Raw genomic sequence first — 27,941 nt, 5'->3', positions numbered from 1 at the left:
AGGGATAAAATACAAGTGATTCCTTTTTTCCTCAAAGGTCACCCTCCTTGCCCTAGACATTGTGTGTAGCCATAGCACCTGGCTTTCTGGGGCTGGTGGAGTGACACCTTTAAGCTCTAACATCACCTCTACCATCCCTTTTTTTTTTTTCCACCTTCCTCCCTTGTCCAGTCCCCAAGCAACTTCATCCTTTATGTGGAACATAAAAGCTATAGCTTCCATAACAAGGACACAGGTCACAAATTATATATATTCAGGCCTGAATACCAGCAACAAAGATCAAATATCATTAAAGGCAGGATAGCCCAGCTTGGCATCCAGACTTTAGGTTTCATGATTTGATTTGAAGTGGTATTTTGACAGTAGCCTCTAAATTGTTGTCCATTGACTGGCTTAATTCCATAAGTAGGGGTGGTAGTTCTGATGGTAAAACCTGTCAGCCTTCCCCTGTCCACCACCCCAAGCCTTCCTGAATGCCTCTTGCCTGACCTCTTCCCTTCAGATACTAGCCCATTGTCAGAAGACCCTTGTAATTCATAGCCAGTTTTCTCCAGATGGAGTATCCTAATCCTTCTGGACTGGTAAGATGTTTAAAAGCTTCCAAGCTAGTTGTTCTAACTCATGAGTACCTAGCATGTTAGGAGGCTACGGGAATTCTGGGGGAATATACAGGCTATGGAATCAAACATCCTGCTTATATTCCAATCCTATCATCTACCAGCCACATGATCTATCGTTCACCTTTTCTGGACATGAGTTTTCTCATGTAAAAGATGAGGATTGAATCAGGCAGTAGACATCAATACTCAGCACTGGGATAAGGTCTTTAAGCGACAGTGATCATCCCTTGCCCTATCAAAGATTAATTCTCATTCCTCTCTAAAAAGACCCAAGTATTTAAGCATTGCATTTTTAGTCACTTGCCTTTGTGTATTTATAAATTTCTGAAAGATCAACTCATTTCAGGGTCTATTTAATCAGAAATTTCAGTGAATCTTTTTAAAAATCCTATAATCTTGGAAAGTGGAAAAAGCTCCCATTACCTATATAAAAAGCTTGCTCAGCAGTCTGATTCAACATTTGTTGATAAGGGTGTCCCACACCTGTGAACACTTTAAGCCATGGCAACAAAGAGAAAAAAGTGATGGTAAGGCAGGTTCTTTGGCCATCCTTGGAAATGTCACACCTCCAAATGGGCAAATAGCTTCATAGTTTTTCCGGCAGTGATGCCGATATATGGGGTTGGCTGTGTTTGCTTCACAGCCTTAGCCAGCCACACAACATAATGTTTACATTCAAGCAGGGAGCAGACCACAGAGCCTGTTAGAATCACCTCAACTCCAGCTTGTCCTTCTGGTAAACTCTGGGTCTGGTTTCATGTCCAGCTGGCTTCTTGTGGCTTCAGCATTTCTGGTTTTTAAGCTTCTCTTGCCTAATTAGTTACAAAAACTCAGGCCTGAGTGGCATATCTAAGCCCTGATCCTGCTGAGGTTGCTGTGCCTTTCTGTTTGTTGGTTAGTGCTTTTTATTTTTGATTTCCTCTTTTCTAATAAGGTGTGAGTGGTACGGGACACAGGGGTTTTTAATAGTCCCTCTTGCAACAAGTTCCCTGTGAAAAGAAGAACATGGTGCAATGTTTAGTAATCTTCATCTACAAAAAGGGGCCCTACTTAGTGCTCAATGAGTATTTAATACGCAAATTCTTACCACTTCTGAACCAGGGGACTTTGTCGTATTGTTACTATTACCTAGAAAGGTGGCAGCCGTCTTCTAAATGGTCATAAACTATTGTAATCTTTTTTAAGTGGCTTAAAAACAATTATCTTTTATGTTTGTGTGTGTTGACTGGGCTCAGCTGGGTGGTTCTCCATGTGGCTGCAGTTAAGGTAACAGCTGAGGCTGGAGTTACCTGAAGGTTTAATTGGGCAAGATACACAAGATACACCTTAAGGTGCCTGGGCGCTATCATCACGGTTGCCTGGAAGCAGTACTTAAACTGAGCTTCCAAATCAAGAATCTGTAACAAGTCTTGAAATCTCTGAGACTTTCCTAACCTGTGTTTTCTTTTTTTGGAAGACATGTTGTTGGTCATCCCAAGGATCTTTTATGGCATCGTTATTAACTCTTTTCAGGGTAGAAAAAGTTCTGAGAGGAAGCAAAGTTCCAGGGAGAAGAAACTATGCCTCTTTGTCTCTATACTGAGTCCTAAATACATATTTTATGTAAAATTTAAGAAATCAGTACTTTTATTTTCGGAGTAACTGAGGCATACTTGTTTCCTTGAGGTAGCTGTGTGCATGCCCAGTCTGCAGCCCATGAGTCCCCACCACCAGACTGTGTCCTTGCAGGGTCACAACTCAGGTCCACACAAAAGCTTACTATCTCTCTGAACAGCTGCCATCTAGGAGAGGTCTGATTGCATTCAGGACCCATACTGTGGTTCTCTCAACTTTGACAGACATTGTGTGACACCATATAATAGGTGCTATTTTTGTCTTCTCCACAGAATGTGAATGGCATAAAGTACCATGCTAAGAATGGTCACAGAACACAGATTCGTGTCCGCAAACCATTCAAATGTCGTTGTGGGAAGAGTTACAAGACAGCTCAGGGCCTGCGGCACCACACAATCAATTTCCATCCCCCGGTGTCGGCTGAGATTATCAGGAAGATGCAGCAATAACATGCTGGTCGTAACTGTGCCAAGAAATCCTCACCAGCAGTTGCTGATTTTGAAAACAGCCACCTTTTTTCAGGGGAAGCATTCAGCAACCCTTTAAAAAAAAAAAAGAATTAAATGCATGCTTTAAATTTTTCTGTAATTTTGGAATGATGTATCTTTGTAGAGTTAATGATTTTGTACATTTGCACATGTATTCATCATACCCATTTTCATTACTTTGATATAAGGTGCTAAACAAAAAAAGCTCTAGGTTCTTCAGCACATTTCCCCCAAAACAAAATAAAACTGAGGGCATGTTGCACATTGTTTAGTTGTATTGTAGTGGTATCAATCCGGGGGAGGAGGGGCTGGCACTGAGATTTTTTTTCAAGATTGTAATGTGATTGATTGAAGTTCTTCAACACATCAACTCACATATGTTCAATACCAAAATAATACCTTCATTATCAAACTGGTTACCATGCCTTACATAATGGAGTTAGTATTTGTGAGTAGAAAGACTTTAGGTAATGGAAATATAAATAAGAATGTTTAACATAATATGCTAAAAATATTTTCATATTTAAATAACATACATAAAAGGTGTGCTTTGTGTTTTATATTATCTTGCAAATCCTTTTTCCCTTTAAAAAGCTGAAAATCTTGCCATCTGACTTACCAATCATTTTAGTGTTATAAATGGCATTTTTGTACAAAATAGTCTATTCAGTTCACTCATTAACTCAACATACATTCATTGAGTGCCTGCTAGGTGCAAGGGATTCCATTTATGCCTGTTGATATTTGTGGACCAAGATACCAGTTTAGTGAAATACTTTTCCCTGAAATCTGTTGTTAAGAAATACTTAAGTGCGAGTTTTGTGTGTGTGAAATTTAGTTATATCTTCATCTTCAGATGAAGTTTTAAAGCACTTTGTAGTTCTCTATTGCCAACAGATTTAATGTTTTATGTGTTGCCAATTCTTCCAGCCACTGCCCTAACAAACCTATGGGTTGCAAATAAGAATTAAAATTCTAAGCATGTTTCAAAGAAGAGTGTTTTTGTTAAGACTCCTATTGCCTCTTCTTCACGCTCATTGTATTGACTTTTTTTTTAAGGCGCTTTTCCCACCATATTGGAGATGTCTGCATTCCCACTGAAAATGGTCTGTTTAGCTTTATGAAACATTCTGCCGAAATATGAAATTGAGCCTTATTGACAGTTAAGTGCTTCTTGCAGCAGGTGGTCAAAGAATGAATGATGTGACCCATTAGAGTAGCCTACGTCTGGACCCTTCCTGAGTGTTCCTCACTGACAATACCATCATGCCTTGAGTGTTTTCTCCCAAGTGCTATTCCTTAAACACGAGAGTTTACCAATTGCCTAATTATGCAATAAAACTGCTTTGAGACAGCTAACTGCCCACACAGCAAACTGGTGCAACGCAAATCTGAATTGCTTATGAAATAGCTTTCTTCCCATATTTACATTTGATGAAAAGTCTTACACACAGCTGGGAAGCAGGTGTCCCTCCTCAATTTTTCAGACATTTTGAAAGGACGACAATTCTGTTAGCCAAATGGGTAAGTTTCTATATTCATAAGTTGGGAATCCTCATAATGAGGGATTTTTAAGTATTATAAAGACACTGCCCTCAAAATTTCCCTCAGATCTCTGCAGAGTGGTCTTGGTTCTGAATATAGTGTTTTCCTGTATATTTAAAAGGATGATCCAGACATGGGAAGCTACTAGTTGGTGCATAAGAAGGCCCTACTTGGCTATTTCTTATCTACCTACAATTGACCAATAACAAATTTCCTGGGCCAACGATTATTTAGCTTCGCTCCTTCTAGTGCAAGAAACTGCAGGCTGGATCAATCAGTTCAACAGCTAAACAGTCATAAGTCATTGTGCATGTTAAATTTCTTTCAAGTATAAAACAAATTCCAATTTCTATTTACTTATTCATTGTGACAGTATTACTAAACAGGTAAGGATGGGAATATTTTGTTATACCGTGTATAGTGAATGTATTGTATCGTGTCTGTGAGAACTGTGCTTTAAATTATATTTTCATATGTTTTGTTGAGGACAGAGCACATTAAGTTTGAAAGTGACAGAGGTTTGTTTTAGAACTGAAGGCAACTTAATCAAAATTCCTGTCAAGAAAAGCTGCTTATAAATGTAAATGAAATCACATTTAAAATAAACTGCCTCTGACCCAAGATAAACTTGACTCTTTATTTTCATTAGTATCCATTATGAAAACCAGTATCAAGTTTACCACAGGAACTAATATCCATTCAGTGCCTTGTTCTATCTTAGACTGCCTATTTGCATATCCCATTACTTCATGTAGAGTTTATTCTCAATCTTTTACGTAGACTGCACTGCTTTTCTGTCGATAACAAATTACATAAGCTTGGGCCAAAACCATTTAAAAGTTCTAGGCTGATGAGATGAATGACCTCATTTCCCTATTAGCAGTACTGTACGTAATGTCATTCAGAGGATACTTTTAGGTCTAGCATGATCTATAATTGTTAACTGATGCAAAAGAAAAAATGCTCATGTCATTGAACAAGTTTAACTGAATATATCCTGCTTACATCAGGAAGTTAAAACATGGAATCTTCAATGCTATTACCTCCTGAGACAGCTGTTTTCTAACACTGGCACCTACCTGCCTAATACTGTTGGTCCTACTCAGAAACCTTTTTAAAGAATTCCAACAATACACAAATTCTGCTCCTAGAAACAAATACGAGCAACATATATGTACACAGTTAATACACAGCACCCCAAAATGCCACCAAGTCTGAATATTAGGTTAACATCTTAAGTAGCTAGTTTGCTTACAGTAAGCCTATTTTGATAACTTACCAAAGCAGCAAAATCTAAAGCCAGAACAATAATTCTTTAACATTTTAAAAGAGAAAGGAATAGAGTTCAGAAATTTTTTAAAGGCCCAGACCAAAAGGATGCTTAGTATGCTAGGTCAATAAGAACTATCACAAATAAATACAACCACCATGAAATTACCCACAAGCCTCCAAAAATGTGTTCTCCTTAATGTTCATAAAAGTTCCATAGAGCAGGACAGACATAACTAAAGGAACACAGTACTTTGATTTCAGTTTATGCATTACATTTTTAATCCTTACTAGGAAATATGTCAAAGTTATATTCTCATCAGGAAAATCTGAAAAAGATCCTGATACATAGAGATTTCACACCACAAATACCACTGTTTAGTAGCTCATTCAGTATGAAAACAGTTGCACTAATCTTGTTCCATTTTTCCATAGATATAAACACAACTTGAAGATGTCTTAAAAATAATCATTCAGGTTACTGTAAAAGCTTTCAGTCAGAATTTGTGTCCCAAAGTAAAATATGCTATGAATTCTTGAAGCAAACATTTCATATACAAAAAGGATATTTGCTTTATGGCAAGCACGTAATCTCATTCTGTACGCAGCTCGAGAGAGAGTTAAACCAATTTCATCGGCTAAATTACAGAGCTTTCTGTATTCGAAAAATTACTTCGCAAAACTATTAGGATGAATTTTTTATTACATAATATTTAGTAGTCATGCTCAATCATCAAGGTCAACAGAAACTTGTAAATATTCTGCTAAATAATCTAACACTATACTTATTTTTTCAGTGTGGTAACATTAAAATAATCCCTGTATCCTTTATTCATACAACTTCACAAACTGGGGAATAAATAAAGATATAAACACACAAGAACTTTTCTTAAAGCAGGTAAGATTAACAGAGGTTAAAATTATATTTATTAAGAAGCCAAAGATCAACCCTAACCTTAGTAACACCATCAAACTGCAAAGTAGCTCTTGGTCAGAGAAGTGTGGAAGAGGGTACATGGGAAGGTGAAGACTACACCTTGCAGTCTCCTAAGTTGTCTATTGGAGGTGATTTTTTTTAACTGCTAAACTGTATTAACTCATAATAAAAGTAACTAGTCAAAATTTAAAACATTCTGATCAAAATGGGTCTGAACGTGCCTTTCAAAGCCCAGCTGGTCATAGTCAGGAGGGAACTGCTCACTGCACATCGGGCACACCTTCCAGTGACTTTCAACGTGTTCTTCAAACTTGCTCTGATCATAGTTGGGAGGGAACATTAAGTCACAGAGGGGACACTTCTTGTGAACATCAAAGCTTGAAGAAATAGGAAAATGAAAATTATACATTTCTAATAAGTTGTATAACAGTCAATCTTCAGTATGACAAGGTTAAAAATATAGCTAAAATACTAAACAATCTACTAAATGCCTCAAAGTCTTTAGAAACTTTTTTCTGCTCCTAAAACCTAATTGACAATTAAAACTTAAGTCTTATAATTCAATTGACAAAAATCTTTTTTTAATTAAAATTTCAAGAATACAATCATATGAACTAAATTCTTTAATTTTTAATAGAAAAAAACCTTTTTAACGAAACTATAAGGAAATACAACTAACAATTTCCTAACAGCCACCCACTCAGTTTAACAACTAAGTTTTTTTTTTTGTAGCACGCACTAGTTCCTATGGATGGCATGCACTAGAATCATCCCAAGGGCCTGTTAAAATATGTGTGCTGGGTCCCAACCCCAGAGTTTCTGGTTCAGTAGGTCTAAGATATGGCCCCAAGCATTTGCATTTCTAACAAGCTTCTAAGGACCACACTTTGAGAACTACCGGTCTACAGAATTCAAATTCTACAAAAGAAAGAGAAAAATTACCTGGAATCAAAGCAAAAGCCTGTTCCATGCCCATGTAAATGCTGACTTGGAGGATCAGGAGCAGTGGGTACATTCTCGTCTTCCTGGGCAAAAAAAGAATTTGCCACTTTTGAGAAAAGTGAAACTTAAGTTCCTTAATTCAAACAAGCACATGTTGAGAATATAAAGGAAATAAGATTATTCTTAAAATACACAAATGTTTGAAAGTAAATTTTACCAAGTGTCTCACTATGGACTATGGACTAACAGAACAGTCTCATCTTTACTGAAGTAAAAAGTAGCATTCAGTGGAATGGCAGGTATACCTGTATCTGTGAATGAAACTGAATGAGAAGAACTTTTTGAATCTATATATAGGTAACTTCACTGATTTTTTTTTAATAGTTCCATAGACTGGTTGACAACTTTCATAAAAATCTTAAGTCTACATTATTTGTCCCCACTATTCTCATTTGGTAACTTAATCTGCAAGACATAGACTTCTCTTTGACCAGAGAGAACTGCTGTATAATATTTAAGTCATAAAGGAAAACTAATAAATTGTACAGTTTGCAAATATATGTTCTTAGGCACACACATGGACAAATCCAACTGGAAACTACCTGTTGTAAAGCAAAGCAACACACTGAACTACAAGCCTTAAAAAAAAAACACCGATTTGGATTCACATGCCTGCATCCCAGTGGTCAGTTATCTAGAGCTCTGTATGTGCTACCGAACAGCCAAACATGGAATTTCACGCAACATTTAAAGAAGCCTCATCATCTAAGTTGCCCATTTGCTTTCTTCCTCTCGGCGGTTCTATGAGCTTGCTCTCTCACGTCATGAACTAAGACCACATAAACGGATGTAGCAGGCACTGACAGAAGTCCTTATGCTGCTGGGTAATCATGCTTGCCTCAGAGCTGCTATCAATGGGCTAATTAGTTAAGTCTGTCATGGGAAGAGGTACCAAAAAAGGTATGAAATGTGAAGTGACAAACAAAAGACAGACTAAACATCTTTTTTATTTTGTACCTGGCTGTCCTTGTGACCACTGTGTGCTAAGGCCAAAGTCAACACATGAGAGAAAAGACAGTACCAATGACTCTGAGCAACTTTTATTTAAAATTAGAAAATTAATACTTTATATGTCCCTAATTACTTTGTATTATTAGGTAATATTAGTCAACATCCTGTCCTTTTAATGAGATGTTACTGTTAAGCTCTGTGAGATACTCACTTCTAGTAATGTTATCAGTTAAACAGTAACACTGAACTCTACAATTTAAATGTTTACGAAAATCAGAAAGCAACTTTGCAAGATCTGTATTACTTTCTAAAATATTACTTTTCTTCATATATAAAAATTAACTCAAATTGGTTCAAAGAACTAGATGTTAAGAGCTAAAACTATAAAACTCTTAAAAGAAGAAAATACAGGGGTAAATCTTCATGAATGGATTTTGCAATGGTTTCTGAGCTATGACAACAAAAGCACAAGCAAAAAAAAAAAAACACACCAGACTTCATCAAAATTAACTTTTGTGCTGCAAAGGACACTATCCAGAAAATGAAGACAACCCACAGAACAAGAGAAAATACTTGCAAATCATGTACCTGACAATGTAAGAACTCTTACAACTCAGTAACAAAAAGACAACCCAATCAAAAGACAGGCAAAGCTTGAACACTATGCTCTTTTAAGAACTATCTATATGGGATCAAAGTGACAACAGCAACACGAAGGATTAGGTACAAAACTTAGTGGGCAAGTGAGTTTATGTTAATGGGGAAGGGAAAAGGTGAGAATGGTTGCACAATTCAAAGAATGCTATCGGTGTCTGAATTTACATGTAGGAACTGAATTTACATGTAGGAACGGTTGAATTGGTGTATGTTTTGCTGTGTATATTCTCAACCAAAAAAAAGGGCAAAGGATCTGAATAGACATTCTTCCAAAGGTATACTAATGGCCAATAAGCCCAAGATGATCAACATCGTCCGCATCAGCAAAATGCAAGTCAAATAACAATGAGATACCACTTCACGCCCACTAGTATGGACTACAATAAAAAAGACAGATGATAATAAGTGCTGGTGAAAATATGGAGAAACCGGGACTCTCATACATGCTGGTGGGAATGTAAAATGGTACAAACACTTTAGAAAACAAATCTGGCAGTTCTCAAAAGGTTAACCAGAGTTACCATAAAAACCCAACCAAAACCTGTTGCCATCAAATCAATTCCGACTCACAGCTACCCTACAGGACAGAACAGAACTGCACCCATAGTTTCCAAACAGTGGCTGGTGGATTTGAACTGCTGACCTTTTGGTTAGCAGGCATAGCACTTAACCACTACGCCATCAGGGTTTCCAGAGCTACCATACACACATACACACCAACTGCCATCAGGTCGATTTCGACTCATAGCAACCCTATGGGACGGAATAGAACTGAACTGCCCCACAGAGTTTCCAAGGAGTGCCTGATGGATCTAAAATGCCAGAGCTCTTAATCACTATGCCACCAGGGTTTCCACAGTGCTGTCACATGGCCCATCAATTCCACTCATAGGTATGTATCCAGGAAAAACAAAAACATGTCCACACAATAGCTTACAAATGTTTACAGCAGTAAGTCAAAAACTGGAATCAACCCAAATATCCATCAACTGATAGATGGATAAACAAATGTGATATATCCATACAGTGGAATATTATTCAGCAATAATAAGGAATGAAGTACCAATACATGCTACAACAGGGATGAACCTGGGAAACATTATGGTAAGTAAAAAAAAGCCAGTCACAAACAGCCAAATAGGATTCCATTTATATGAATGTCCACAACAGGCACATCTACAGACACAGAAAGCAGATTAGGGGTTGCCTAGGGATAAGAGAAAGCAGGGAGTGGAAGGGTGACTGCTAAAGCATAGTTTCTTTTTGGGATGAAGAAAGTGTTTAAGACTGACTGTGATGATGGCTACACAACTTTAAATATACTAAAAACCACTGAATTGTATACTTTAAGTGGGTGAATTGTATGGTATGTTAATTATAGTTCAACAAAGCTGTTACCTAAAGAAGTTACTGTCCTAAGATGATCTGAATTTTAAATAGTTTATAGGCAGAAAATATAAACTAAAAGCATTCTTTAACTAAAATCATTAATCACAAATATTTAAACTGCTTCTACTACATGAAGAGTCCTGGTGGTGCAGTGGTTTGGCTCCTAACCAAAAAGGTCAGCAGTTTGAATCCAGCAGCTACTCTTTGGAAACTCTAACAAGCAATTCTAACTCTATCCTATAGGGTCGCTATGAGTCGGAAGGGGTTTTCTGCTATGTGAAAAGGCACTGCACTATGTGATATAAAAAAGAAAAAAATCAGCACTAAGAGATGCCAACCAGATATATAGTACCAGTTGGAAGTATACCTGTTTAAAAAAAAAAAAAGTAATGTAAAACCACAGAATTCATTTAATCCTTTTGATGAAGTCCAATTTATCTTTTTTTCCCCTAGTTGCTTTGTGCTTTTGGTGTCATATCTAAGAAACCATTGCCTAATGCAAGGCTGTAAAGATTTACTCCTATGTTTTCTTCTAAAAGTTTTATAGTTTTAGTTTTTACATTTAGGTCTTTGAACCAATTTGAGTAAATTTTTATACATCCTTTTCCCACACTGAATTGTCTTGGCACTATTGTAAAAAATGATTGACTGAGTATATACTACTTTTTTAAGTAAAACACACACTGGTTATATTCAAAATAATTTTAAATTTAAAAATAAATTTTTTTGAAAACATGAAAATCACAAAAACCCAAACAATGCACCATAACAGATGGGAAACAGGCCTTGATTCTTTCAAGCAGCAGTTCTCAACAATTCTGGGGTCCCAGATGCTTTGAAAATCACATACCATTCTGAGAATCAAAGCTAAAAATTCACCAGGAAAAAAAAAAAAGTATACCAAAACTGTCTTCAGTTTTGGGGATTCACAGTTAAGGATTCATGTGGAAAGCAGCAAACAAACCATGTATTAATAGAAAGTGTGAGCCTTTGTCTTTCAGACATAGAAACGAGGGGAAAGGAGAAGTAACGCCAGTCCAGGTGGAAGGGAAACACGGAACAAGGCATGAAAACAACTGGAAAGTAGGATGTGTGTTAAGGAGAGAAAGTAATCCAGCCTTAAATGACGGAGGAAGGAAGTTTAGACCAAACTTTAATGAGCACAGGATCCCCTAAGAATTTTAATAAAATGCAGTCTGAGTCTCAGCAAGTTTAGAGTGGGGCTGGAGATTCTGCATTTCTAACAGGCTCCCAGGAGACATCAGTACTACTAGACCATAAAATCACATTTTTGAGTGGCAAGGGTTTAGACCCATTGTTCCAAAAACTGTACTACGGTACCACAACAAATGCACAGGGTACCATGGGATATTTTTAACTTTCTGGGGAAACAGAAATGGTCAACATTTGTCAGATACCACAAGAACCACTAGAGATCGCTCACAGTTTCAACATTCAATAGTGCTACATTCCTTTCAGTGACATCGGATATCTGAGAATGGTCAGCAGTTCGAGCCCACCAGCTGCTCTGTGGAAGTGAGATGTTCAACAGTCTGCTTTCATAAGGATTATAGCCTTGGAAACCCTATGGGCAGCTCTCCTCTGCCCTACGGGATCGCTGTGTGTCAGAAGAAACTTGGCAGCAAAGAAAGGGTTATCATGTGAAACAAGAAATGAGGGTCCAATCGGATTTCGAGGTTTGAGAAGTTGTAGAGTGGCCAACAGGCACACACATCCCACTAGTAACTATGGTTAAATACAAAAGATTAATTTTTCTTTTCAATTTATGCATATTATTTTCTTCAAATGGTTACTAAAGTTGTTGGGACATAAATACTTGTTACTAGTTCTTTGGACTAAATTACTTGATAAATAAAACTGTTAATTTTTTTCACAACACCCCTGGGCCAAAAGAAACACCTAAGATAATAAGGTGCTGTGAACTGAGACAGTTATGGGAACCTCTGGTTTAATCTATTTTATAGGTGGTCAAGACCACAGTTTCTACAGTTTCTACAGGCAAACTAATGAGACTCAGATCCTGGCTCTACCGTCACCATCTAGGTGATTCTGAGCAAAGTATTTAATCTCCCTGGGTCTCCGTGTCCTCCACTATAGAGATAATAATTCGTACCTCAGAAGACTGCTATAAACAATAATGGCTGAATATATGTAAAAAGTTTAGCATTAGTTGGCAAACAGAACTACAGAAGTATTTGTTGCCATCAACATCATCATGACAATGACATTACTGCTATTGCCAATTATTAGGTACAAGAGTCATATAAGAGTTCTGATAGCTGAGCACAGCTTCTGGTGCATAGGGAAGAGATATGGCAGGTATAGGAATTAGAGCAGGCTGGAAGAATAGGCTACCTCAATCCTGACTCACAAGTGCTGGGTGCTGTGGCTGTTTATCACTTCCAGGGCAGAGAAAACAGAAAAGGATAAGGTCAAGTCAAATTTACTTCCATATTTTTACTAAAATTACTTACTAAAGTACTTCATCAGCAGGTAATTTATATTGTTGTAACGACAGAAAATTTAAAGAAAATAAGTTCTGAGGGTACATAAAAATTCATTTGTGTGATGTGAAAAATCTTCTGATTGCAAAACACAGTTACCCAAGGTGTGCACATTAAGACTCCTTCCATCTCCTAAACCAAAAGCAAAGAAGCTTCCTGAATAAACTGAATGCTTCGAAGGCCAGCGTAGCTGGGGCAGAGGTCTGGGGACTGTGGTTTCAGGGGACATCTAAGTCAATTGGCATAATAAAATCTATTAAAAAAAACATTCTGCATCCCACTTTGAAGAGTGGCATCTGGGATCTTAAACGCTAGCAAGCAGCCATCTAAGATGCATCTATTGGTCTCAACCCACCTGGAGCAAAGGAGAATGAAGAACACCAAAGACACAAGGTAGTTATGAGCCCAAGAGACAGAAAGGGCCACATAAATCAGAGTCTACATCATCCTGAGACCAGAAGAACTAGATGGTGCCCGGCTACAACCAATGACTGCCCTGACAGGCAACACAACAGAGAACCCCTGAGGGAGCAGGAGAGCAGTGGGATGCAGACCCCAAATTCTCATAAGACCAGACTTAGTGGTCTGACTGAGGCTAGAAGGACCCTGGTGGTCATGGCCCCCAGACCTTCTATTGGCCCAGGACAGGAACCATTCCTGAAGCCAACTCTTCAGACAGGGATTGGACTGGACAATGGGTTGGAGAGGGATGCTGGTGAGGAGTGAGCTTCTTGGATCATGTGGACACTTGAGACTTATGTTGGCATCTCCTGCCTGGAGGGGAGATGAGACGGTGGAGGGGGTTAGAAGCTGGTGAAATGGACACAGAAAGAGAGAGTGGAGGGAGAAAGCGGGCTGTCTCATTAGGGGGAGAGTAATTGGGAGTGTGTAGCAAGGTATATATGGGTTTTTGTGTGAGAGACTGACTTGATGTGTAAACTTTCGCTTAAAGCACAATAAAAATTATATTTAAAAAAAAAAAGAGTCCTTCCATCTCATTACCAAATCTAAGCATGTCAGCAAATGAGTGCAAGACTCTAACACTGCTTCTCATGGATTTGCAGGAGGGCAAAGCACACAGATCAGAAAGAACATTCTGCTCATTAAACTGAAGCAGATGACTACAGAAGAGAAGGGCTTGTCACATGTAACATCTGTGCTAAGAACGATCATATTAAATATGCAAAATGTGAAGTAAAGGTGTGAAAAAGCAGTAAGATGATACTCTAGACCTTAAATAGGCTACAAAAGTTCTGACAGTTTTCCTAATTATCCCCAGGAATGGACACAGGAGGCCAAAAGGCTGGAGGGAGAAATACATTTTTCTCCATTATGGGTATCGAGCACTAGGGCTAAAATCATGCCTGTCTGAACACTGATCAGTTTCTGCAAAGGTTAATAGCAATTAAATGCAGCACACTAGATTAAATGAGAAACAGGTCATGGTACTTCTGTACGTGAAAAGAGCACGATAAAGCATTTCTTTTAAATTCATCTTAATGCACAGGAAATCCAAAAGGAGCTGTTACGGGGAAAAGAACCTATTTATTAAATAGTTAAGCAATCTCTTAAATGCAATTTTTAAAAATCATGACAAGCTACACAAACTAATTCAATTATCATTGGTATTGTGTTGCTGCCAGAGAATTAAAAATGCTACATAAACACTAAAGATGTCTAAAATAACATTTCTAAGAAAAAGAGAACGACTGTATGATACTCTATTTTTTCTAGCTAAAGAGAATCATGAGTTTAAAAATTCAAAGTAGGATATAAATGCTAAATTGAAAATAAACATACTGACGCATAATACTGTCATTAACGCTTTGCTTCCTCCAGCCTGATACATCTATATTCAAAAGAATATAGTAAATTACTTAGTAAGTATGATTAAGATTAATCTGATAATTACAATATTCTGAGATCATTCTCTGAATTTAATCTTTTAGTTAGTATACATCTGAAGTATATTTATGGTTGATTTTTTTCAAATTTAAACGCTAGCCAGCTTTTCCAAAAACAAGCAAGCAAGCAAGCAATGATGTGTACACAGGAGTGTGCGCATCTCTCGCTACAGAAGATAAATAAAAGGGGCAGGCTCAGAAAATGGAAAGTCAATTTACTTTGCTATCCTCAGGGTCTTCTAAACCATCAGGCCGACTAAGGTTTCGAGCAGGTTGGCTGCAGACAACATTGTCTTCCAGTCCCCAAGAGTGTGCTCTAACAGGTGGCCTCTGAATTTCATCTGGATAAAAAGCACCATCTGCTCCATCTGCAATGAAAATTTTGGAAGGGTAGGGTGAAACGTGGCACTCAAATTAACATCTTTATGTAGAAAATAATATGATGAACAGGATATAAAGAACCATTTTGGAACATTAAAAAAAATAGATGTTTTTCTTTTTAACCCAAGTGATTTTTAAAGATGAGAATGCAATAACAAATAAGACTATTGTGATTAATGGTACATCACTTCTTGACGAGTCCAGTTACTGCGTTAAACGTGAAAACTGCATGTTATACAGGTAAAATAATGTCTCCGTTACAGCTGACTATACAACATTTCTCTAATCCCACTGAAATAGAAGCAAAAACATCTCCAGGTCCAGCTAACCTAAAACCAAAAACATTTCAATGACCTCTGGTTTCCTGTGCTGCATAAGGATTACCATACTGCAGAACTGGTTGTTTACTTGGCACTGCAGGAACATGCCCGGTTTGCTCTGAGCACGTGCTGAGACACTGTGAGACCTGCTGTGGACTTCGGGAATTCTGGCCTTCCGTTTTCCTTTCTGCTTGATTTTCTAGACTCCTTTTAATTTCCTGCAAGTAGCAAAAATAAAGGTGAATAAGCAGACCAATAAAATATTTTATAACAAAGACAGCATTAAACATTTAGCCAAAATATAATGATAAAATTAATTCCCTAGCATGTTTCAAGTATGCAGTTGGAAAAGATGGCTCTCAACTTCTTATAAATGCTCCTTCCATGTATAACAAAGTCAGAAAGTAGGATAATGCCCAATGTATTTTCAAATTTATTTGTGCCAAAAAAGTGCCCTTTTCGTAGAGCTAATTTAAGGGAAAACTATGAGCCTCTTAAAACGTGGCTATTAATAAAAATTTTTTTTTAAACACAGATTGCTTCAACAGTAAATTCTATCAAACATTTAAGAAATTATACCAAAAACTAATTTTGCATGAATGCTTTCAGAAAAGAGAGGAAAAAATACTTCGCAATTCATTTCATGAGGCCAGGTTCCAAAACCAAAGACTCAGAAGAAAACTATAGACCAATACCCCTAATGAATACTGATTCGAAAATCTTTAACATATTAGCAAATTAAATCCAACAATATTAAAAAAAAGAATTAATACATCATGACTAAGTGGGTTTTATCACAAGAATTTAAATTATTTTAATACCCAAAAATCAATGCAAGCCATCATGTTACTAGGAAAAAAACATGACTATTTCAACACATTCCAAGGAAACACTTTAAAAATTCAACATTCATCCATAATTTTTTTTTAAATCTCCACAAATTAGGAGTAAAAAGGTAATTCCTCAACCTGATAAGGGCTATCATAAAAACCAAACAGCTGACCTTAATGAAGAAATACTAAAATGATTCTACCTAAAATCAATAGTAAGGCAAGGATGTCTGTTTTCACCAATTCCATTCAACACTGCACTAAAGATTCTACCCAGTGGATTAAGGTAAGAGTAATTAAGATTAAGACTGGGAGGGAAGAAGTAAAACTGTCACAGAAAATATAATCACATATGCAAAAAATCCCAAGGAATCTACAAAAGCTAGGAGAATTAAGTGAATTTAGGAAGGTCGAAGGACACAAGGTCAGTACACAAAATCAATTATATTTCTATAAGCTACAAACAATTGGAAAATGAAATTTTTTAAATTTCTGTTTATAGTTGCTGTCAAGTTGATACCAATTTATAGTGACCCTAAAGGACAGAGCAGAACTGCCCCATAAGGTTTCCAAGGAGCAGCTTGTGGATGCAAACTGCCAAACTTTTGGTTTGCGGCCTGAGCTCTTAACCACTGCACCACCAGGGTTCCTCCATTTATAGTAAAAAAAAATATATAGCACCAATAAATAAAATAGTTAGGAATAAAGTTAAGATTTGCAAGACCTATATGCTAATAAGAATAAAATATTGCTGTGAAAATTTAAAGAAAGCCTAAATAAATAGATATACCATGTCCATGGACTGGAAGATGACATTTTTACAATATTACTTTTGATGCAATCTCAATGAAAATTCCACCAGGCTTTTGTATAAACTGACAAGCTGGTTCTAAAATGTACACTGAAATATAAAGGGCCTAAAATAGCCTATTCTACAAAAGTAGAACAAAGTTGGAGGACTTACACTATCTGATTTCAGGACTGTTATAAAACTATGGTAAATCAAGACATTATAGTACTGGAAAAGCCAAACCAAACCCACTGCCATCGAGTTGATTCCAACTCATAGCGACCCTAGAGGACAGAGCAGAACTGCCCCATAGAGTTTCCAAGGAGCACCTGGTGGATTCAAACTGCCGACCTTTTGGTTAGCAGCCGTAGCACTTAACAACTATGCCACCAGGGTTTCCAGTATTGGCAAAAGGATAAACATATAGATCAGGGGTTGACAAACATTTTCTGTAAAGGGCCAGATAAATATTTTTACCTTTGCAGGCCACAGAGACACTACAGCAACTATTCAAATCTGCCTATGCTGTAGCAGCCCTTGGTAATACATAAATAAATGGACGTGGCTGTGTTCCAATAAAACTTTATTTACAAAAACAGGCTAAGAGTTGGATCTGGCTTGCTAATCCCTAACATGAATCCATAAAATATAAGAGAGTCCAAAAACTGACCCACACTATATAATAAACCCAGTGCTATATAGTCAGTTGATTTTCAACAAAGGTGAAAAGTAGTTCAATGGAGGAAGACAATGGTTTTTTCAACAATGTATGCCAAAAAAGAAAAGAATTTCGACTACATACCACGCACAAAAATTAACTTTAAATAGATCAAAGATCTAATCATCAAAGAGCTAATAGTATAAATCTTCTAAGAGAAAAAAAAATACGAGAAAACCTTTCCTTGGATTAAGCAAAAATTTCTTAAGATGGGATGCAAATAGCATGAACAATTCAGAAAAATACTGTTGAACTGTACTACTTTAAAATTAAAAGCTTTTGCTCTTCTAAGGATAGTATTTTTTTTTTTAATAAAAAGGTAAAGCGCAGATTAAGAGAAAATATATCTAACAAAGGAGTTTTATCCAGTAGAGATATCTGGAATATATAAAGAACACTTACACCAAATGCAAACAAACCCAAGAAGACAAAACACCCAATTAAAAAAAAAAAAGAGGTAAAAGACCTGAACAGACACTTCACAAAGGAATATATACAAATGCTCAACATCTCTAGTCATCATGAAAAGTAAAATTCAAACCACAATGAGATAACACCACACACTCACTAGAATGACCAAAATTAAAAAGACTGACAATACCAAGTGCTAGTGAGGATATGGAGCAATTAGAACGCTCATACGCTGCTGGTGGAAATGCAAAATGATACAGCCATTTGGAAAACACTGTGGCTGTTTCTTAAAACATACACTTACCATATAAGCCAGCAATTCCACTCCTAGGTATCTACCCAAAAAAAATGAAAATATATGTCCACAAAAAGACTTGTACGAGAAATGTTCACAGCAGCATTTATTCAAGAAAGCGAAACACTGGAAATAATCCAAATGTCTATGAACTGGTAAATGGATTAATGTCCATTAACTAGTGAATGGTTAAGTTCTGCATGATTCCATGTATATAAAATGCTAGAAAAAGCAAACCTTCATATAATGACAGAAAGTAGATCAGTCATTGTCTGTGGCTGAGGGGTAACTAGAAGGGAATGACTGCCAAAGACCATGAAGTAACTTTTTGGGGTGATGAAAATGTTCAAATGTTTGAGTGTAATGGTGATCACAGGACTATATATATTTGACAAAATTCATCAAATTGCATTTACAATGAGTGAATTTTATTGTATGTAAATTGTACCTCAATAGAGCATTTTAAAAAAATCAAAGGATATAAAAGATGAAAAAAAATTAATCTATAAAGTATAATTCATCTGGTTTCACTGACTGTCATCCCTTGGGAGTAGAGATAAGACTGTCTACGTTAACAGATTTTTACCTGTATAAATGACCTTAAAATGGAATAAGTCATCAACACTGAGCAAAACTGTTAAATATTATGAAAAATGCAAGTCAACTTAGGTTTGAGGAGGTTTAAAAGTTCTTCCTAAACAAGTAAATTTACTGTACCCATAACATACCCATGCATCATTGTACCAGGCCCTGTGGCAAACTTCTGAGGTTAAGGTGGCATTTCTACCTCACAGGAGCTTATAATCTTGTTACACACCTAAGACTTGTAAAATTTTAGAAAAAAATAAAATACATTCAAGATATCCAGCATGTCACTCGTTATGTAGAAGACATCATACCTGGAACTAGAGATACAAAGATGAATCTGACATGGATTTTGCCTGCAAGGAACAGAAGATAGGATTCTAGATAAATGAACTGTGAACTGGCAGAGAAGTGAACTTTAAATGCAATGTGTCGAAACAGAAATACTATATATCAAGGGAAGACTATATAGATGTGCCGTTTAAGCTGGATCCTAAAGGATGTTCACCAGGCTTAAGGAAAAGCATTGTAGATATAGAAAAAGAACATGGGAAAAGAATACAGAACACATGAGAAATATTAAATTTTGGGCTTGGTAAGTAAAATGAGATGGCTAGAGCATAGGATGCATGTCAAGAGTAGAAGGAGATGTAGCTGAAAAGGACAAGTTTTAGGCCAGATGGGCCAAATCTATGTCACAGAGCATATAAGAATGGGCCTTCACATTCTTGAACCATAACTTTAGCATAGTAAAAATGGTCCTTAGTAAGATTAATCTAGCAAAGCTATACTGGGCATACTAGAAACTAGAAGCCAAGAAGCAGGCAGGCTGCAGGGCGTGGTAAACTGGAGTCAGGCTGGTCCCGAATTTAACCATCAGCTCCAGCACTTAACTACCCTCTCCAAGCCTCATAAGACTATCAAGAAATAAGGCAAGTATTTAGAACATAAAACCAAAATCAAACTCACTGCCATCCAGTCAATTACAACTCATAGCGACCCTATAGGACAGCGTAAAACTCCCCCTATAGGGTTTCCTGGGACATAATCTTTACAAGACCAGATCGCCACATCTTTCTCCTGCGGAGTGGCTGGTGGGGTCTAACCACTGACCTTTTAGTTGGCTACCAAGCATTTTAAACACTGCACCACCAGGGTTCCTTGTTTAGAACACTAAAAAAAAAAAACCTGTTGCCATCAAGTTGATTTCAACTCAGCAATCCTACAGGACAGAGTAGAACCGCCCCATAGGGTTTCCAAGGCTGTAAAATCTTTACAGAAGCAGACTACCACATCTTTCTCCCAAGGGGCGACTGGTGGGTTTGAACTGTCAACCTTTCAGTTAGCAGGAGAGTGCTTTAGCCACTGCACCACCAGGGCTCCTTAAATGAAGTCGTAAGTTTCATCAAAAGATTTACACATACATGGGTACAGTGAAACAACTTCATAGAGCATTCCAACATAATAAAGAGTTCACACTAACTTAATTCTCCTCTTTATACCGCAAAAGATACAATAAATTTTCAGCAAATAGGATGCAGAGTAAGAACAGAACCAGTTACAAGCAGCTTTGATTCCTTACAGGGGAAAAGAATACAGGGGATATTGACGAAAGAGTTAAGGTTTGGTTGCTTTGCAAATCCAATTGATTAAACTCTCTTTCCTCTGAAACGTTAGTATACTGCTTGGACTTTAGAGCAGGTATTCTTAAACTTGCATTCACAGACTGCACCCCTTCAGAAAGGTCCACGTTTAGAATTCAAGAGGTCCACGAACTTAGATGGGGAAAAAAATCTACATCTTTTCACTAGCTTATACTGAAATTTGTATTTTTCTCCCATTATGAATGTAAGCAAAAAATACCACAGTAATAATGCCAGTAGCTGTGACTGTCACGACAGAAATCACAGATATATTCATTTCATATTATAGTCATCACAGCCATTTGAAAACATCCTTTATATCCACCACTACTTTGAAATTATGCTAATTAGACATGCTAACCCTTATTTAACATTTGAATAAATAAGCATATATACAATTATCACAAATTTGAATATTTTTATAACTATTTCTTATAATCGGTTTCCTTTGTAATTCCCTATATAGTCTTATACATTTACAACATTATTCTGAAAATAGACTTCACCAGACTGTCAAAGGGTCCTTGGCACAATAATGGTCCAGAAAACCTGGGGGAGCTCTCCTACCTACAAACACATGCACACACAACATGAAATGTGGCTACCTTACCCCCAGCAAAACAATATTAACCAGTGGTTTACAATTTTCCTTAAATAAAAAGTTACAACTGAATGAAGAGATTTTATTAAGAGCCCTCTTCCAGTTCCAGCTTTGGGTTCCAAATTTTGTTTAGCTGGTTTGCCTTTGCTAGGGTACCTGTTTGTTTGGTTTTTTTGTTGGTTTTGTTTTTTCCTCCAGGCCCCAAAGTGGCTCTGGATGGCCTTGGTTCCACTTTACAAGTTCTACAAATTACTTGACAAGTTAAAGGTGTTTTTGGTACTTCAACTGTTAAACAGGAGAAGTAATATATTCCTCTTATCTGCCACATAGGGATGCTGTGAGAATAAAGAACAGACATTGAATGCTTTCAATTACTTAGAAAAAACTATGAAACAAGCTGTTCAAAAGTATTATAATTCTTATCCTTCTTATCAGTTCCAGACAGCCTCAAAGTTTTAGCAAAAGTAAAAAAATTGTATTGAGTTGGGTGCCGACTCGATGGCAATTAACAATAACAAACAAGACTCTCCTAAAATCAGTTCTCTTGGATCATTATTATTTAATCATCAGGCTACTGTAACAGTACTTCATTAGAAGCATTTTCCATTCATCACTGGTAAGTGTGTATGTCACGCTTCCATTCTCAGGTAAGGAGGAGATAATGTAGAAAAATGAAACAATCACTGAGAAAACTCTAGTCAGGTTGTCAACATACAAGAGCATCTCATCTAAATTTTTAAATCATTTTCATTTTCTCTGGAAAGTTAATAAAGTATTCCTACAATCTTTTTTCTCATCATTATTTGGTATACTGCTTTTGCTTTTAAAATATTTGTTTTATTTGCTCTTCCCTTTTCAACCTTATAATAAGGGGCCTATGCAGAATATTTGAAATAGTACGAAGGTAGAAAAAAAATTAGTAATTCTAAATGGTGGTTTTGAAATTACATGAAAAAATAATAAACACTTTAAGCTATCAGGTTTTAAATAAATGTAAATTAGTAGGATTTTTAATACTAAGAAACGTACTAAATTACTTCATACTACTAAAAATTATTAAAAACCAAATGTTACTTTAAAAATACTAAGAAGCTAGTTATAAAAGAAAACCGCACTACTGGTGGAAATGTAAATGGTACAACCACTATGGTAAAGGATATGGTGCCTCCTTAAACTAGAAATACCATATGATCCAGTAATCCCACTCCTAGAAATATATTCTGGAGAAAAAGAGCCGTCACACGTGCACACTCATGTTCACTGCAGCATTATTCACAAAGCAAAAAAGACGGAACCAAAGTGCCCATCAACGGATGAATGGATAAACAAGTTACGGTACATACATACACACAATGATGTGTCTGGAGGGCATTATGCTGAGTGAAATAAGTCAATCACAAAAGGACAAACACTGTATGAGACCACTATTATAAAAACCCAAGAAAAGGCTTACACATAGAAAAAAGCAAACTTTGATGGTTATGAGGCAGAGGAGGGGTGGGGAGGGGAAATCACTAATTAGATAGTAGACAAATGTTAACTTTGGTGAAGGCAAAGACAACAAAATATAAAGTCAGCACCGCCCTGACCAAGGCAAAGCCACAGAAGCTCCCTAGACACACCCAAACACATTGAGGGACCGAGTTACTGGGGCTGAGGGTTGGGGACCATGGTCTCAGGGGACATCTAGGTCAACTGGCATAACATAGCGCATAAGAAAACGTTCTACATCCTACCTTCCTTAGTAGTGTCTGGGGTCTTAAAAACTTGCAAGCGGCCATTTAAAATGCATCTATTGGTCCCATCATGTTGAGGGCAAAGGAGAGTGAAGACAAGCAAAGACACAAGGAAAATATTAGTTCAAAGGACTAATGTAATGGACCACATGAACCACAACCTCCACCAGCCCAGAAGAACCAGATGGTGCCTAGCTACCACCACCAACCACTCTGACAAGGATCACAATAGAGGGTTCCAGATAGAGTGGAAGAAAAATGTAGAACAAAATACAAATTCACACACACACAAAAAAAGATCAGACTTAACTGGTCTGACAGAGACTGGAAGAACTCCCAAGACTATGGCCCCCACACACCCTAATTCAGGACTGAAGCCACTCCCAAAATCCACCTTTCAGCCAAAAATCAGAACTTTAAACAAATGATAATATGTAAAGAATGTGCTTCTTAGTTCAGTCAAGTATAGGATATCAAATGGGCAACACCTGCCCAAAAGCAAACGCAGGAAGGGGCAGAAATACTGAAAGGGAAAGGGGGGGAGTGCTGATACACTGCGGGGATTGCAACCAATGTCACAAAACAAGTTGTGTATAAATTTTTGAATGAGAAACTAATTTGAATTGTAAACTTCCACCAAAAACACAATAAAAAAAAACTAATGAATCCTTTTATTAACTCATTTGTTCATTAAATATTTATCGAGCAACTTCTAGTTTCAGGCACTATTCTAGGCCCTAACGATTCGGGAATAAACAAAACAGACAAAAATCCCTGCCTATTAGAAAGGGGAAGATGCAACAAACTAAGTATAACATGTATTTGTTAGGTGGTGACAAATCCTGTTGAGGAAAAAAATAAGAAAAGGGGCTCAAAGAGTACTGGAAGAGCTTGCAGTTTTAAACAGAATGGTCAGGAAAGATCTTGCTAAAAAGAGGATATTTAAGTCAAGACCTGAAAGAAGAAAGGGAGTGAGTCATGTAAATATCTGGAACAAGAAAGTTTCTGGTAGACTGGTAACGACGGTGCATATTCAGTTAAACAATCTCAATTCAGGTCTCATGGCTGTCATGTGACCCTGGATGAGTCTCATATCTTTTCTAAGCCACAGTGTCCTCATTCGTAAGAAAAAAAATAAAAATGTAAAAAATATAAAAAATGTTAAAAATTTATTATGAGGGCCAAATTACTAGGATCTGCATATTCCGCTGAACTCAGTGTTAAATGCAAAGCCTACCACTCATATGCAGCAGTTACCTATCAGCTAAATAGTACATGTAATATAAATTTGTGCCTTAGCAAAATTACAAATTATTATTCATCATTTACTCACTCAACTGATGCTTAATGATCACTTCCTACATGCCGAGCACTGTGATCTCAGTTTCCATGGTGAAGAAGGGAGACCTAATTCTAATATTATGGAGGCTTGGGGGTAGGGGTGAGGGTTCTGAGATAGAACATTGAGGGAGAGGACAAACATTAAGCAAATTATTGAAATAGCAATTTTTATGAATACCATGAGTCTTAAAGTGATAAAAACTATGGTGACACCAGCAAGAAAATCAAGAACAGCTCAAGGAGATAGGAAGTAAAGAACAACTGGCCTACTTCCTATTGCATGCCTGACAAGGAAGGGTGTTACATGACACCAAAACTGCTGGTCTCAGTACATTTACCAAATGATTTTTTAGAAGCAAATGCTAAAAATTAAGTTTGCCCCATTATTTTTTCATTCAACAAATATTGATTTAACTTCAATCATCAGGCACTACACCACAGGCTATGTGTACGGTAGGGAATAAAAATAGACAATCCCTGTCTTCATGACCCTTACAATTACGTGGAGGAGATAGCCACTGGACAAAAACACAGACTATGTGATTACAAATTTTGACCTAAACCAAACCAAACCCACTGCTATCGAGTTGATTCTGATTCATAGCAACCCCATAGGGTTTCCAAGACTGTAAATCTCTACGGAAGCAGACTGCCACATCTCTCTACCGCAGAGCCGCTGGTGGCTTCAAACCTCCGACTTTTCAGTTAGCAGTTAAGCACCTTAACCACTGTACCACCAGGGCTCCCACAAATATGACAAGTGCCATGAAATAAAATCACAGGCCTCAGACTCGAGCTTAATAGAGACACCTAATTTGGTCTGGAAAGTCAAAGGCAGCCCTCTGAAGAAACATCATTTAATCTGGGACTTGAAGGATAATTCAAAAGTGGTAGAAATAGTTAAATATTTTGAGGAAAATAACAAAGTCTGTGATACACTTTAAAAAATGTGGTGGGGAGGATCATGGGGAAATAGCTAAAGTAATGTTGGCCAAGAGCTAACAATTACTGATGCTGGGTGAGGAGTACAACATGGTTCATTATATAATTCTCTCTACTCATGTCTGAACTCTTCCCCTTCCCCAAAAAGTTTAACAAAATAATAAACAATGGTAAGAAAAAACATTCCTGACAAAGGACACGAACGAAAACCCAGAGACAAGAAAATAATTGGTAAATTGTAAAACCCGAAGGATTAGAACAGCTCACCAGTAGCACAGGGAACTTGGTCAAAATGCAAATCTCAAGCCTCCCTCCAGACCTACTAAAAAACTTGGAACTCTGGGGTGGGGTCCAGAAGTCTGTTTTAACAAGCCTTCCAGGTGATTCTGATGCAAGCTCAAGTTTGAGAACTAAGCTAGACTCCACTCTAGAGGATAGTGAAACAGGTTACTAAGGCTTGAGAGAGGAATAGATAAGTGTAGGCCAGATCATACAAAATATTACAGGATATGTTAAGAATTTATTTTATCCTAAGTACAACACGAGGCCCATTAAATAGATTTAAGCAAGGTAGGGTCATGATCAGATGTACATTTTTAAGATTACCCTGCCTGCTATATGAAGAAACCTCTTAACTGAACCAAGGAGTAGAAGACCAGTTAGGAAGCTAACGCCATATAGTCCAGACTGGAGATCTAAGAGCGGCCTTGACTTCAGGTCTCCAAACTCCAGACTACTCTTCACAAATGTGAAGAAGATGCGCTCCAAATATATACATAAATAAAAATTATACTATCTCGTTATAGAAACCCTGGTGGCGTAGTGGTTAAGTGCTAAGGCTGCTAACCAAAAGGTCGGCAGTTCGAATCCGCCAAGCACTCCTTGGAACTCTATGGGGCAGTTCTACTCTGTCCTATAGGGTCGCTATGAGTCGGAATTGACTCAATGGCAGTGGATTCAGTTTTTTGGTTTTTATGTCGTTATGTGCCATCAAGTCGATTCTGGCTCATAGTGACCCCATGTGACAGAGTAGAACTGCCCCGTTAAGGTTTCCTAGCCTGTAATTTTCACGGGAGCAGATCACCAGGTCTTATCTCCCAAGGAGCGGGGCCCCAGTAGGTTCAAACCACCAACCTTCTGGTTAGCAGCCAGTCGCTTAATTATTGCACCACCAAGGCTCCTAATATATACTATACTAATCTGTATATTTGAAAGTCTAGTTGTCAGTTCAGTTTATTTCAATAATTGGTTTTAAAGGCTAAAATAGCTGAAAAAATATCTCACAAAAATACTGTAGATAGATTCTCATGAAAGAAATGCATTGCTTACTATGTTTACTAAATCATGATATTTATTTTTCAATCTTATCAACCAATTACACAAAGGTATTTGTTTAAATATTGCTAGTAAATTTCCACGTTACCTGATATCAGACAGTTTGTTCTTACACGCACTTATATTGTTCTCGGCAACAAAATCAAGTATCCATGGATACATCCCCAAGAATCTTTAAATAGCTGTCCCTGGGGCACAGATTTCTTTCAAAAAGTAGTTACAATCTTATTCAAAGTATGAGAATGCAATCGGTTACCTTGAAGGGAGAGATCAAGTGAGCTTATTACTTTCTTAAGAAGAAATCTGCTAGGTAGCATTCTCCTTTAGTATATAGAAAAAAAGCAAGCTATCTTTTAAGGGTGACAATGCTTTCATAACATACCCTACCTTGAGATAACCAGAGCCTCTATATATTATAAAAGATTTTTCATTCCCTATCTCATTACAGTGAATGCTCAGGAGTCTACATATATTAAATGACTTGTTTTTTATAAAATTAACCACACTGATGACATCTGATAAGCATCTTGTGCATTTCTGGATTTAAGTTCTTTGTTGCAGTGACTTGCCTATAAATGATATGGTAAATGAATCTTCACATGTACTGCTATCTCTGTAATCGCAACCAAGAATTTTTTAAATTTATTTTGTATTCAAAGTGCTGCTCCATCACTTGTCACTCTCAAAGCAGTTGCCTATGAAACCGTGAATTACTAACATTTCTTACAGTATTTACTGACAAAGGAATGTATTTTACTTTGTCACTGTGATACGCAGCTTCTGAAATGGCTTCCAATAATCCCCACCTCTTGGAATTCATGCTCTTGTGTAATTCTTCACCTGAAATGTCGGCTGGACCTAGTGACAAGCTTCTAACAGACAAAAGTAATGGTATGTCACTTCTGGAATTTGGTTACAAAAAACTGTGACTTCTCCATCTTGTTCTCTTCACACACACTCTCTGACTCTTTCTCAATTTGCTTGCTCTGATGAAGCAAGCAGCCATGCTGTGAGCTAGTCTATGGAAAGGCTCACAATGGCAAGGAACTGAGCCAACGGCAAGGAAGAAATGAGGTACTGGGTAACAACCACCCCCAAACAACTGAACCCTA

The 27,941-nt window shown here is 37.2% G+C and overlaps 2 protein-coding genes across 8 annotated transcripts in view; one reads left to right on the top strand and one right to left on the bottom strand.

Moving 5' to 3' along the window:
- Positions 1-11,401, top strand: part of JAZF1 (JAZF zinc finger 1) — a 377,709-nt gene extending 366,308 nt beyond the window's left edge. The window contains exon 5 of the mRNA XM_064290103.1: positions 2,507-11,401. Within this exon, the coding sequence (XP_064146173.1) occupies positions 2,507-2,683 (177 nt within the window). The 3' untranslated portion in view covers positions 2,684-11,401. The remainder of the gene's footprint in view (positions 1-2,506) is intronic.
- Positions 69-27,941, bottom strand: part of TAX1BP1 (Tax1 binding protein 1) — a 92,969-nt gene continuing 65,096 nt past the window's right edge. For 2 of the 7 annotated variants that reach the window (XM_023544325.2, XM_010587199.3), the window contains 4 exons: positions 15,637-15,820; positions 15,121-15,269; positions 7,416-7,498; positions 5,790-6,850 (listed from right to left, as the gene is read on the bottom strand). In XM_023544325.2, the coding sequence (XP_023400093.2) occupies positions 6,649-6,850; positions 7,416-7,498; positions 15,121-15,269; positions 15,637-15,820 (618 nt within the window). In that variant the 3' untranslated portion in view covers positions 5,790-6,648. Of the gene's footprint in view, positions 2,775-5,789; positions 6,851-7,415; positions 7,499-15,120; positions 15,270-15,636; positions 15,821-27,941 lie in introns of those variants that run through there. The other 5 variants (XM_023544327.2, XM_064290102.1, XM_023544326.2 and 2 more) reach the window with 4 other exon arrangements.

This window comes from Loxodonta africana, chromosome 8 (assembly GCF_030014295.1).
Source record: "Loxodonta africana isolate mLoxAfr1 chromosome 8, mLoxAfr1.hap2, whole genome shotgun sequence".
In the NCBI taxonomy this organism is placed as follows: Eukaryota; Metazoa; Chordata; class Mammalia; order Proboscidea; family Elephantidae; genus Loxodonta; species Loxodonta africana.
This window is presented reverse-complemented; position numbering and strand designations above follow the sequence as displayed.